General features: G+C 40.9%; 1 protein-coding gene across 2 annotated transcripts in view; it reads right to left on the minus strand.

Annotated features, from left to right (window-relative positions):
- Window positions 1–13,851, minus strand: part of NID1 (nidogen 1) — a 78,674-nt gene extending 64,823 nt beyond the window's left edge. For both annotated transcript variants that reach the window (XR_008448973.1, XM_009562162.2), the window contains exons 1-6: window positions 13,619–13,851; window positions 5,830–6,129; window positions 4,797–5,026; window positions 3,741–4,168; window positions 2,476–2,625; window positions 906–1,157 (exon numbers count right to left, since the gene is read on the minus strand). Coding sequence is in view for 1 of the 2 variants with exons in the window: in XM_009562162.2 (XP_009560457.2) it covers window positions 906–1,157; window positions 2,476–2,625; window positions 3,741–4,168; window positions 4,797–5,026; window positions 5,830–6,129; window positions 13,619–13,822 (1,564 nt within the window). In the remaining variant the exon portion in view is untranslated. The remainder of the gene's footprint in view (window positions 1–905; window positions 1,158–2,475; window positions 2,626–3,740; window positions 4,169–4,796; window positions 5,027–5,829; window positions 6,130–13,618) is intronic.
- Window positions 13,852–14,463: the final 612 nt, after the last annotated feature.

Below are 14,463 nucleotides of genomic sequence, written 5' to 3' on the forward strand. Positions count from 1 at the left end.
CACTAAGCGTGCTAAACTGTAAGTAAGCCTGTAGAAGTGAGGTTTTTAATAAAAAAAGAAAAGTCCCAACAGAGTTAATAATAGCAGGCCTTATCCTACCGGTTAAAATGGCCAAGGAGTTGCACATTTTAGAGAAAACCACCATTAGGAATACAGTGAGTTAAAATAAAAATGAAAAAAATTCCAGTACATCTGTTTCCAAATCAAAACCAAGTGAAACGTATGTTGCAAATTACAGAACAAACTTCAAACACACCAAATCCAAGAAAACCCCAAAACTAAGTTACCTTCAACTAAATTTATAGTACAGGGCTGTAAAGGATAAAATTTGAAAAAGAAACACATGTTCTCCTAGAACACATTGGATTAATAACTTAAATACACATGTACAACCAACCAGATTTGGCCTCAGACTCTCATGAAAAGCTGTAATCGTAAACTCAAATAAGTTATTAGAATCATTTGCATCTCATGCAGGAATTGCTTCTGTCAAGAATTTCAGACCTTTATGAGGTCATATTTTCATTCCCCTTTTGCTCTGTCAGTACAATCAGGCAATCAAAATTTTAGAGTTCTTGTAGATGTAGGGACAGCTTTTTTCCAGAGGCTCTATACACTTCAGTACCAAAAATCAGATCTTTTTCAAAACGTCTTTTTTGCACAGGAACTGGCCAAGCCATTCTTCTTTCTAACAGATTTATGTGCTTTTGCACCAAGAGTAAATTAAAAAGCCCAATATCTATACACTGTAAACAAGAAAAACGGTGAGGAGTTTGATCACAAAGTAATCCATTTGCAGTTCAGAATAAACATGTTTTCACATGTTACTTTGCTTCTAAATGCATATTTCTTTTCTCTCAAGACAGAGTACAGTTTGTTAAACATTATTTTAATTTAGAAATTACCGGTAACACTGAATCCATTTTTGTATCCTTGCTGTTCCACAGCAAACATCCATCCTATGATACCTCCAATAGAGGCAAGAGGCAGTAATGAATAGCCCAGAGTCTCTGGGATTGTGCTGATAGCAGTGTAGGCACGCCCTTGGTTCATCACAACATAGGAGTGGAGATCAGTGTTCTCAAATATAACTGGAACAGGGTTATTTCCCACAAAGATTCTTCCTTTGACCTTCCCATTGACTCTCTGAGGAGAACCTGGCAAATCAATACAACACATCAGAACAAAATGACAGTTCTCACGCACTCTCCAAGGAATGTGTTCAGAGTCTTCACTATGTTCGAAAATATTAGTGTTGAAATCAATGGCAAGCAAATGGTCACAGAATTCAACAGGAAGGAAATTGCACACAAACAGTGGGTTAATTTGCTTAATTAATTTGCTGCACATAGGTGTGTGCCTCTGTGTGTGTGTTGTCATTATACAAATGACTAAGTGGCCAAAATTGCCTGAAGGGATGCCTTTTATCCCGATAAACATGTCTGCAAGGATAACTCCATAAACAGACTAAGCTGTTAGTCTCTGTGACAGTAAGTGGCAAACAGAAACTTCTTTTGAAGATCACACTTCATATCAACACCTACTGAATGCAAATTTGTTCATTCTCCATTAGAAGGCTAACACCATGAGGTGTTAGAATAATTGACCTATTATTCTAACCTATTCTACTTCTTGACTCAAAAGTATTGACCATTTTAAGACTGTGTTTCACAGAAGCAGCTGCTTTGGATTGCTAATTGTCTTCTGTGTATAATTTCCTATGTTGTGAATTCAAATTGAATTATTATCACATCCTTCTTTTCTTCCTCTGGAATACTCAATTTTATGAACTGAAAATAAGTAGTAGATTTTGCTTTCCTGTCTCACAAAACACAACGTCTGCAATCAGCTATTTTAGTTGTTGAAAGGCATCTATACTCTTGAGTCAAGTCACTCTGAGGATTACAAGTGTATATATAAGAAATTCCTTTATGGATTTTACACAGGAACAAAGTTTAAATGGGTATCTAACAAAAAACTTGCAGATTAGCCCTTTAGCGAAGAGGCTTAACAGTCAGACAAAGAGGAGCCATGCTCTCTACCTTGATGATCAAAGTTAATTTTTTCATCCTCTTTGAGCTGCCCATTTCTAAAGTGGGGACCAAATCGGATTATAACATGTTGGAACTTCACGACTAATTTTAGCAATGAACACCGGAGGTTATGCTACCTATTGATAGGTCATGCTAACTATTAAATCATGTCAGTTATGTAAGAGTTTATTTTTTCTAGAAAGTCACTTTAAAATCTTTAATGCATATAACTGACCACTTCAAATAATTTACTTTATTCAAAAAACCTACACCATTTTAGGAAGCGTCGCTCACTTCTTAAAATACTTTTCAACACATCTCAGTCATAAGTCTCTTCAAAGAAGTATTTAACCAGGTTGGTTTTAGTATTGAAAACAGGTCGCCTCATTTAAGAATGCCACGTGCAATTGCTCTATATGTACCTAATTTTCAAAAGAGTTACCTTCTGCCACACATTGTCTGCCATTTCCTTTGTAACCAGCAATACAACTGCAACAAAATCCATTGGGATAGTCTTTGCAAATAGCGTGTATAGAGCACTGGTGGCGGTTGTTAGCACAGGTCTGCTGGACATCTGTGTGGTAGCGGAACACTGTAGAAAATAAGACCAGATGCTTACATTTCGTGTAATTACTACTGTGTTCATATATCCCTGGTTTAGTTTAAAGGTATCTCTAAGACAAAGTATTAGTGGTTTTTTTTCATTTTCACTCTAAGGAAAACCAACGATTGCAATTGTTTTTTGCTGACCTTGCAACATGCAAGTAACAGTCTACTATTTTGCAGAAAACATTAGGGCTTCAGGTGTCAGAAAACTGCTTATTCCTATTAACTTCAGCAGATATATATTAAAACAGATCAGTTCAACTGTCTCGCAAAACTAAATGCACAAAAATTTTAACCTGTCATTGTTTCCAAATCAAAGCAAAAAGTAACCTTTCCAGCCTGAGTACACTAACACATCAGTACGTTACCCAGGACTGTGCACCAGCTGATGCACCCTGTAATTCTAATTGTTTCACCCTGTTATTTCATGGCGATGGCAATTCTCACATCTGCTTCAAGAAACGACTAACAACTGGGCAGTCAGTCACACTACTCTGAATGTTCTACAAACACTTCCTCAGAAGTTAGAATCGCTAATCCCACCCTTGTAAAACTTAAGGCCATGAAACCCTTTTTACAATCACTACTATTCTCAACCTTTGCTACATCACATGTATTCAATAATACATCTAGGAAAGGAAATAAGCTAGGTTTCAGTAGAACCGATCTTAAAATCCTTACCAGGAACAGACACTTAATGCAGCTATCAAACTTAAGATCATACCTTTAAGAACAGTCCTGGACAGAAGAGAACAGGAAATCAGTTGCCACCAAGACTGCATCAGCCTTCAGAATACAATTATGCTATAGGAAGTTTTCCTTAGGAGAGATTCGGGCTCCACAGACACACCGTAAATGTCCTCTCCTGTGAGCCTGACTGGGGCAGTAGTTTACTAGACTGGCAAGATCTGAATCTGAGGTGACAACCAAGTTAATTGCCTTGATAAATAACACAAACACATCAAATCTGTCCAGATTTTCAGATATGAAGGTGGTGAGAAGGAAACAGATTATTCCTTTAATAGTTCAATTGCTTTCATACCTCCTTTTTTTTGCAGCCTAACCACCTTGGAACTACCCAAGCTGTAGAAAAGACCTTACCTATACCAGTTTCATCAAATTCTTCCACATCTATGATTTGTGGTTGCTGTGGGGGGAACTGCTGGATGTGGAACTGACGAGGTGGAGCTTTTGCTGTTGGGAAATCTTGATGACTATAAAAAGACTCAGTTGAAGGTGCTCCTGTCACATCTTGGTACGAAGTCAGAAATTCTTCTGCAGATAGCTGAGGAACACTATACGTAACATGGTACTGATCGTCTTCTGTGCTGTCTGTAGTACTGGTGACATACTGCTGTCTTATTTCAGTGGAGCCATACTCTGACATAAAAGGTTTTGAAGTCATCTCCTGGTCTTGTTCATTGGATTCTAGGGTCTCCAAAACATTGCTGATCTTCGCAGGCACAATACTGTCAGATGAGCTACCAATCTCGAACACCCAGACACCTTGTTTCCCAGAATTGCTGCTTCTATCAAAGAGAAGTACACACCAAATCAAAATGATCAAGCACAAGTTGTGTGGTATTTCTAGCCTACAAAAAATGTTATCCTTCACTGAGAAATATCAGGAAGAAACTGTTGAATTATCTTATCTACATACTTATCTACAGGTACAGTTTATTCATCTATAAAACAGTGCTGAAGTCTTTTCTCCACACCCAGAGCTCTCTCCTTGAGAGTTTTTTGCCTTCTTGTCTCCAGAGTGATGAGAGCAGAAGGAGATACTTGGGCCACAAAGATCTCGCTAACACTAACTCATTCCCTTTCTTTCTTGTTCACTTCTTCTTTAAAAAGAAGACTGCCCGGGACAGAGTATAAAAAGTTAAAGCCTTAAGTGGTTATGTTTTTAGAAGGGCTAAGTATACAGTAGCTCCTACCAGTGACAATGGATCTATAGACTTCTAACAAATTAGACTGAAGTCCTTGTATTCCTCAAGGGGGTGGATATTTATCAGTGGCAGACTTTGCTATTTTGCCTGTAATGGCTAACGGGACCTTATTATTTCTCATTGACTCATGCTACAATTAAGAAAAACATGGAACTCCTTGATGTTTTCCTCACAAGTTTTAAAAAGAAGAAAAACAAAAAAATCATACTTGTGCAGATTTCTAATGCCATCTTCATCATCAGCAACAACATTGTAGGATCCTGGCTTTTCCCAAAAGTAGTAGTTTGTGGAGGCTTCACTAAAACCAACCATAGCAGGAATCTTTCCTTTATCATTCTTGGAGTATGTACTATAGAACTGCAAACTATCTTCTGGGTAAAGGAAAATAGCATAGGAACTGGAGTCAGAAGAGGCTAAAACTGCCTGGAATGTGTTTCTCTGTGGACAAAAAATAATATCCCTTTACTCATGGAAAAATAATCAAGACAGACGACAGAAAAATATTTCTTTAAAACACAAAGTCAAAATCAGAATTTCCATCATACATAACATGTCAGGTACTTCGTAAGAGAAATCAATCTTACACAAGCTTAGGTTTTGCTAAGGCAGTTCTAGCTTTAACATGCATAAATACTAAAAAGAAAGCACTATCAAAGGTAAGTCAATCTGTTAGGAAATAGGCTAAACCACAATTCTAAGTTCTGTAACATGCATAGGGTGCTATATCATCTCCTTAAAAGAGTGATATGCTAGATTAAATAGAAAAATAGAAGAGTTCAATTTTCATGTTGATAAAAGTGCCTTTTCCGGTAAGAATACTCCTACATACTGTAGGACCCATCCAGACAGTACCTCGGACACCAGCTATTCATTGCTGACAGAGTGCAGAATCATTACTGTGAACACAATGGTGGTGTCAAGTTAGGCACAAGGAATTAATCTTTGACAGAATAAGATTTGGTAAGTTGTGGTAATGTTCTCAACTTGTTCTCCACAAAGAAATCAGCTATGTAGATTCAAGCATTTTCTTTTGAATGAATAAAATGTTGTAAAGTAAAAATCAAGTAAAAACTCTGGAAACTCTTATTTTGCTACAGACTTTTCAACAACAAAATACATTCTTAACTGTATAGGATTAATTCAAAGACGAAGGAATTCAGGCCTTCCAAACAACAGGTAAGAGTGTTACACTTCAGCTGAACACGTGTCCAACGTGTCTTAAAGCTCCGACTGATATTCACCCTTTCTTCCAAAGCATGATCTTCTCCAGGTGCCTGGTAAGGAGCCACGAGCTTCCAGGTAACAATGACAACACTACTGGGATCAAAAGTAGTCTCAGGAAAACCTCTTTTGATATAGTCTGATGCAAGCTGCAAGACATCTGAGGATGAATCTTCTCTGTAATACACATTTCCACGTCCATCTGTTGTGTCGAGGTCAGCCATAAAAGGAGCAATAGCCCCAAAACTGACTGGGAACTGACCAAGATACTTTTCTTCACTTGAAGGTTCATTGACTGCAATAATCCCGTTAGTGGCAACCTAAAAAAAATGTGGAAATTTTAAGATAGATACTGTTCATATGATTGCCTCCCATACCTGTGTGCAGTAGATGACAATATTTTCATTCAATCTCCAAAATAAACTGAGTAAAAAGTCAGTCTTGTGTTTGTAAAGTAACTGGTTTTTTTTACAAGTTTTTGTTTTATGCCCCACGTCAGGATTCCTGGGATTTCAATTGCCCCAAACCAGAATGTCTACTTTACAGATAGACTAATCTTTTTCCTCTTAGATACTAAAGATTTTAGCTATTTAAATTCCAGACACTTATTTCATTTTCTAACAAAGATATACATAACCACCACATCTCTCAAGTTTCCAAGTCTTTCTCAGAGCAACCCTTCCATGAATCTGTCAAGACTTGTATACAGACCCTCCCAGATGACCAAAAGCTCTTCTCACTTTCATCTGTTACTCTCACAAAAAGCAGTTTTACCACAGCGTGGCCGGGTACACTAAGAATGAAGCAAGTATTTGCAATAGTTGGTTTTTGGTTAACTAGCAAGCTAGATTCTTACCTGATGTAAAGCAGAGTGGACTACAGAGAAACTGTATCAACGTCACAGCATACGCCCTGGGAATGAGGACTTCTACCATGAAGTCAGAGGAAGGAACTTAATTTGGACAGTTTAGAAAGCTGCCTATTCCTAAAACAGACTGGTTGTCAATGGGGAAAAAAAGGAGGGGAGAATTATGGAGGGGAGGGCGGAAAAGAAGGAAAGGAACAGTTCTGTCTTGTGTTTGTGTGTCCCCATAAGTCATGACAAAACAGGCTTTGTCATTCACTATAAACCTGCTTAGGAACTCGGGATGCAATTGAGTCACTTGGGCTTGCCTTGCTACGACAGTGCTGCCTCAGAAGCTGATAGAATTTCCGAGCAAAGAACTAATCTACACATAGATGGCCACCCAAAAAAACCTGCTCCACGCTTAAATATTGTAATAGATTGGGTTAAAGTCTTCTGGGAAGATGCACAGATTTCTTTGCCTGGCCATGACTGCTCTAATTTTCTCTCCACTTCCACCACCCCCCTAGGAACCTCCCTGTTACTGTGCAAGGTTGACTGCAACAAGAGAACAGCTTCTATACCAGAGGCTATAGAGAAAAGGAATTTCTTTGGCAGATACAGACCACCCTGTAAATTCCCTTACAGCTGAGTGCCCTGACACAGTCATATGGAAAACTGGCTCTATTACTTGGAAACAAACAAACAAACAAAGACACAAAAAGTATTAACAAACGTAAGTGAAAACCTTGGTCTGAAAATCCATACTGGCTCAGTGAGATTCAACTGGTTAGCGAGACGTTGACCCACAGCCAACCACCTCTGACTAAAATTGAAATCAATAAATACATACGTACACACATACAGGTAGATGTTATGACATATACAAGTGCGATAGCCAAACTCTCTTGGCAAACTAGAGTCGACTGTCACACACACAGAAGAAGCAAGCAAGACTACAGGTGTCAAGCCTTGAGGCAGTGCATAAACTGCTCACACAAAGCTTTTTGTCCCGGACCTTCTTCCAGTTGTGTATGGCATTGTATGACTCAGACACACACAAATGTATTCTATTTCCAAGTGTCTCACTACCTCACAAAAGGACGCATCTGACTACCTGCAGGCAGCCAGGCACTCACCACTCCAGAGCTGCTGCTACACATGCTCAGAAAGGGATGGAGGTCCTCAAAGTGGCAGCACAAGCTATAGAACTACAACAATCTCTCACACATTTATCTCACTCACAGGGATTCTTGTGACTTCAAGAACAAACTGCTGGTGGATCTTTTCACCTGGTCAAGTTGTTCACAACATTACATAATCTTTATGAATGCCTGGAATAACATCAGAATGGCCACTGTCACTCAGACCACACGGCCATCTAGTCCAAGTGCCTGTCCCCAGCCGTACGTGATTCAGCAGAACAAGAGAAGGACATGCAAGTACTCCTCCTCCAACCAGCCTTCGACAACATTCATTTCAAGGGATTCCCTGTGGTTTGACTGTTTATTCATCATCAGTTCATATCCCTCACGTATTTGTTAAGTCTTCCCTTCACCAAATATAAACTTCATGCATCCACAAAATCGCTTAAAAAGGAAATCCACAGATCTCTGGCTCATACTTTAAGGTCTCTCTCACTTTTGTTTGTTTCCAGTTTGGCTTGCAGCTTCATTTGATATACCCTGTTTGGTTTTTTTTTATTGGGACATACAGTCAAATTCTGCCTGGTCCCTCCTCCTGTGTAATTTCTTCTCCAGAATGAAAAGCTCCAGCCTATTCACACACTTCTTGTGTAAGAGCTGTCTCCTCTGTCTAAAAATTCTCATGGTCTCCAAATTTTTCTCCCTCTTTTCTACCATACACACTTGGAAACAAGGAGGCCAGTAATACATTTATTCTTCAAGACACAGAAATTGTGGGACATGCAAGCCTGTCAGGGATGTTGGGTACATACGTCTATGTGCCATCCTTTAAAATCTGGACCACCATTATTACCGCTACCTGTAGCAAATCTGAAAATGTGCAGCCTGGGAACTCTTGCTACAAATCACCTCTTTGTGGACAGCACATATCTATACTTTGAACCCTTCTTTGGCTGCCCACAGTGTCATAGCACGTCCTTGCCACAGGCTACTGGTGGTCAATCAGCTTGGTATATAACTGGATAATGGTTAGCACAAACCATTAGCTAAACTTAGCAAGTAGTTCCCATGGTACAGCAAAATTTACTTTAAAAAATGGCTTGAGCAGATGTGTTATTTCATTAGCTGCTACAGTGAAAAATGCCACTATAAAAAAGTTAAGAGCCTGTAAAAAATGGGAAGTTTTGTGCATGAACAGTATATCTAAGACATGTAAGTAGTATATAATCTGCACAAGCATGATGGGAATGCAGGTCGTTAAGAGAGGGGGAGGAGAAGCTAAATACTGTGATCATTTTTCCTCTAATCATTTGTGACTTAACAATGGCCACAGATCCTAAGATGAACTATGAATTTTAGGAATACAGAACTAAAAAGACAGCATGGGTTACCCCAGTCTAGACCCTGCATTGCAGGCAGACATGAAGATAACTAGTCCAGAAAGGTTCCCACAACTTCTGTAACATCTGCACACTAGAAAATGCCTCATATCCCTAAAGCAAAGCTAAAACTTACCCTAAAGATTAAAACCCACCAATTATATTATACCAGTGGCTTACAGTAGGAAAGACGGTGGGCATCAAGACATTTTAGCAAGGAGATGCACTCCACCATTGAAGTAACAAAATTCAAGTAAATTAATAGTTTTTCTTTCCTTCCCGTTGCTTACACTTCTTGTACACAAGCACCCCTACTCCCATACTAAATCCTTTCATGAGAGATGACTGGTGTTTAAAATATTTTAAACAAATTCCATGTTCTTAATCAGATTTGGTGTGTGCAGACTTAGTGGCTGTGTGGTCTCCCATTTATGGCAGAGATTATAATAACATTAAGAGAAAATACAATCAGGACTAGTCAATACTACAGAACAAAGTAGAGACCAGAAGAAATTACGTAACATTTGACCTTCCTCTTTTTATCTATCAGGGGCATGCTTCTGACTATTCATTTCCTATCTTGCTAAAAAGAAATTTATCAAGGAGATGCAAAAATGCCAACCTCATTTTCATTTGTTTGTAGTTTACAAATGAGACAGTTCAGTTTTAATTGTTAAGGGAATGTTTGTTTGTAAGTATTCTATCACCCAGAAAACATTTGGAAGCCATTAAATGAAAGCAAATACACAAACTGCTCATTTTGTGAAGGGATTTTTAGTGTAGAGAAAGAACTTTCATCATTACTAAAAAAAATGTTTTCAGTTTTCAGATGTAACTAAAATGTGACTAAGATGGTGAATAGTCTGATTTAAGTTTATCGTGTTCTTTTTAAGGTCACACAGATAGGTTAAACAGATAATAAAGAGAAATAGCTCAGGGTAAGTATTGGGTTTCATTAAAGTACCGTTCCTGTCAAAAGGGAAAAGAAAAAAGCGGGCTGATGGGCTGATGTAGGCGTTGTCTAAAGACCAGCTGTACTGTACATCTTTCCTTTTAGGGTATAACACTGTTTAACTTGACAGAAACTAACACAGATGTATTTTTAGCATGTTAAACTTCTGGATTACACACATAGGTAACATACGTTCATGGTTTGCAGCAGAACAAATCACATGCTCTGTTACGGTTCTACCCTGAAAAAAGCAAGAGAGAAGGAAATATAAAGTAACAAAGTACTTCTAATGAAAGAAAAAGTGCATCCCTGTGTGTATAATATACAATTAATAAAAACTAAAATTTCAAACAATTGATGTATTTTCCCCTGTTCACCTCCTAGGCATTTTGGGGACTTGGATATTTTTGAGTAGAGAGTTCAGAAAAATTATATTTATTGGTATAATGCAGTGCCAGTTGACTTAAAGCCACCAAATTTTCTAAATATAAACATTAACTTAGGAAGTTAATAAAAATAATGATTAAAAAAATTGATCCAAGCTTGCCTGAAAGGACTCTGATCCTTCCCTAAAAGGAACTCATCTGTAATTGTTTAGCTTTTCCACATCACTGAGTCCTAAAAAAAATGAAAAAGAACTAAATAGAAGTGTGTTATTAGAACAAACAGATGAGTATGGGTTAGTGATAAGATTCAATATTACAAATCTTGCATAGGAAAACACCATGTTGAAGTTTACAGTATGTGAAAGTCTGTTTCCACTTACAGCAAGTAAAAGTTCTCTCTCGTGCCTACGAAAAGAAAAAAATTTTGCCATCAGGGTATTTACAAAAAGTTGATACTAAACAATCATTCCTCAGAGCTTCTTGCCTTTTTATTCATTTGTAGGACTAACTCAAATAACTCAGCTTCTCAGCTGTTGGAAAAAAATAGAGAATCCAAGTATATTTTCAACTGAATGAAGGTAAAACTTGCCTAAGTCAAGCATTTGATTATCAAGATAAGGTAACCATTTTTCTGATGAACCATGCAGAAAAATGTATTTCATCACAATAGCTCAAAACCTGATCCATTCATTATCAGATTTTGCCTATGTTAAAATTGTGCATCCTTAGTGCTGAGCACAGTGATTCTGGAACAGCCTCTATACGGGTATTCTTCCAGACAGAAACTAACTAGAATTGTTCCTGGTTTATGGCATCGGCATGTAACAGGACCATTAAACTAAAGAAACTTAGTGTTGTTAACCAATTTACTGCTCTTTGAACACTCTGTCCCCTTTCTGTTACTTATCTGATTTGTTGCTTGTTATCTTTCCTTCTCAGAGAATGGACACATAGCCTGCTATCTTTCAAGAATATGTCTGTGCTTCAAAGAGAGTATTTTTCACTTGAGATGGCTAATCAGTGACCAAACTTAAGAGTATGGAGGACAAGACAATGAAGTAAGGGTCAAACTGAAGTCTGAACTCCACTTCATACTTGTGAATTACTTTGTCTTTACTGCCAGCCTCAATTAACAAAATCCATTTTCCACACAGGCATAGCTTAAATCCCTCAAAATTTTGGATTTCAGATGAGATTTCAGGATTTATCCTGGCAGGGGCAGTGTGGCCAACGAAAAAGAGCACAACTTAAGTGGCAGCACTAATATAATTCAGTGTAATCTAAGCATGTCAAACGTTCAATGAATACCCATAAAACTGACTCAAGTAAAGGGGAACTACATGAAATTTTGAATGACTGCAGCCATACGGAAGTCTAGTTTCCCAAGTGTCTCCACATAGATCAGTCACCAAAGTTGAATCTCAGACCCATGGTACTAAAGCATGTTGGTTTATCTGGACAAAGAGGAGGGTTTTAACTTGATCAGATTAATGCACTACATACACTGGACCTTCCTTACTAAGACCTTTCTAAATATGCTAGTTAGCATCTTCGGCTGCCAGTCTAGATGAGGCCTGAGGGGAAAAGAGGCAATGACAAAACAGCCAGTACGCTTGCAGAGTGTTCTGAAGATATGCTGTCATTTTAAACATTTTTTTTCTGCCTACTTTTGAACAGCTTTGCTCCAGACAATCTGTTTTCAATCCCACCTTCATATACCAAATGTTCACTGCTGGCTATAAACATGCATACACAACTCTGGGATGCAGACTCTGCTATGAGGCACGCACACATGTCTGGGGTCTGGCTGCAGCCCAAAGCCCACAACTGCTCTGGATGTGTGTTCCCAAGAAACTCTTGAGCTACGAACATCTGAGAATGCCTGAGACATTAAGGGGCAGAACAGCACTCTCAGGGCTAATAGGTGCAAGTCTTGGACATACTAGGCTGCTAGCCAGACATTCATAGTTCCCGTTCCACGGCTTTGGCATGCTGGAGCACACAAAACATAGACCGCAAGGATGTTTCTTAGCTGGACATACATGCTATGAGGGAGCACAGAAAATCATAGAATCATTAGGTTGGAAAAGACCTTGGAGATCATCAACTCCAACCATACTTGTCCACTACTAAATCATGTCCCCAGGCACCTCATCTACCCGTCTTTTAAACAACTCCAGGTATGGCAATTCAATCACTTCCCTGGGCAGCCTCTGCCAGTGCCCAATAACCCTTTCTGTGAAGAAATTTTTCCAAATATCCAATCTAAACTTCCCCTGATACAGCTTAAAGCCATTCCCTCTGCTCCTGTCACTTGGGAGAAGAGACCAAGACCCAGCTCTCCGCAACCTCCTTTCAGGCGGTTTCAGAGATCAATAAGGTCTCCCGTCAGCCTTCTCTTCTCCAGGCTAAACAACCTCAGCTCTCTCAGCCGCTCCTCATAAGACTTGTTCTCCAGCCCCTTCACCAACTTCATTGCTCTTCTCTGGACACGCTCCAGAGCCTCAACATCCTTCTCGTGGTGAGAGGCCCAGAACTGAACACAGGATTCAAGCTGCAGCCTCAGCAGCGCCGAGTACAGAGGCAGAATCACCTCCCTGGTCCTGCTGGCCATGCTGTTTCTGATATAAGCCAAGATGCCGTTGGCCTTCTTGGCCACCTGGGCACACTGCTGGCTCATGTTCAGTCCAGGCATCAACCAACACCCCCAGGTCCTCCTCCTCCATGCAGCTTTCCAGCCACTCTTCCCCCAGTCTGTACCGCTGTACAGGGTTGTTGTGCCCCAAGTGCAGGACCCGGCATTTGGCCTTCTTAAACCTCCCCAGACCAGCTAAGCAACCCCAGTTCCCTCAGTACGGAGACAGAGCGTCAAGGGATGGTGCTCAGGCTGCATAACGGATTCCCTTCTCCTTGCTCTCCTGCATCCCGCTGCATTGCCTCCACGGACTGTGCGCATCTCAAGGAACCAGCAGCAGGCACAGCAGGAGAAGGGAATCAGCGCTGAGCCCTCTGGCCCGAGCTCAGTCCGCAGCCCTCACTCGGCCAAGGCGAAACCCAACCTTCCCAAAGCCAGACGGCAATTCCCGCGGGGCCCCGCACTCACGTAGAGGGAGCGCACGGCCGCCCCGTAGAAGCGCAGCGCGGTGCTCAGCTCCAGCGCCGCCGAGTGCGCGTCGTCTCCCGCAGCCAGCGCGGCGTCGCCCCGCTCCTCTCCGTGCGGCAGCAGCTCCAGCCGCTCCGCGGGCAGCGCCAGCGGCAGCGCCAGCGCCAGCAGCGCCCAGCGCGGACACGCGCCCGCCACATACATCCCGACAGCTCCGGGCGCCCCGGCCCCGGCCCGGAGCTATAAGGGCGGGAGGCGGCCAATGGCGGCGCGGGGCGGGGGGGAACGGGCGGGACCCAGCGCCCCCGGGACGGGTCATAGAATCGTAGAAGCAGCAGGTTGGAAAAGACCTCTTGGATCACTGATTCCAACCATGCCTGTCTGCCACTAAACCATGAGAGAGCTGGGGTTGCTCAGCCTAGAGAAGAGAAGGCTCTTATAGCCTTAGAGCAGCCTTCCAATACCCAAATGGGGGTTACAGGAAGATCGGGGAGTGGCTCTTTATCAGGGAGTGCAGGGATCGCTCAAGGGGTAATGGTTTTAAGCTGAAAGAGGGGAGATTTGGATTAGATATTAGGAACAAATTTTTGACCGTGAGGATGGTGAGGCACTGGCCCAGGTTGCCCAGGGAAGTCATGGATGCCCCATTCCTGCAGGTGTTCAAGGCCAGGTTGGATGGGGCCTTGGACAGCATGGTCTAGTGGGAGGTGTCCCTGCCTATGGCAGGGGGATTGGAATTGGATGATCATAGAATCACCAGGTTGGAAAAGACCTCTAGGATCATCAGGTCCAACCATTGCTATCTGCCACTAAACCATGTCCCCAAGCACCTCATACACCCATCT

The sequence above is a fragment of the Cuculus canorus genome, chromosome 3 (assembly GCF_017976375.1).
Source record: "Cuculus canorus isolate bCucCan1 chromosome 3, bCucCan1.pri, whole genome shotgun sequence".
Classification (NCBI taxonomy): domain Eukaryota; kingdom Metazoa; phylum Chordata; class Aves; order Cuculiformes; family Cuculidae; genus Cuculus; species Cuculus canorus.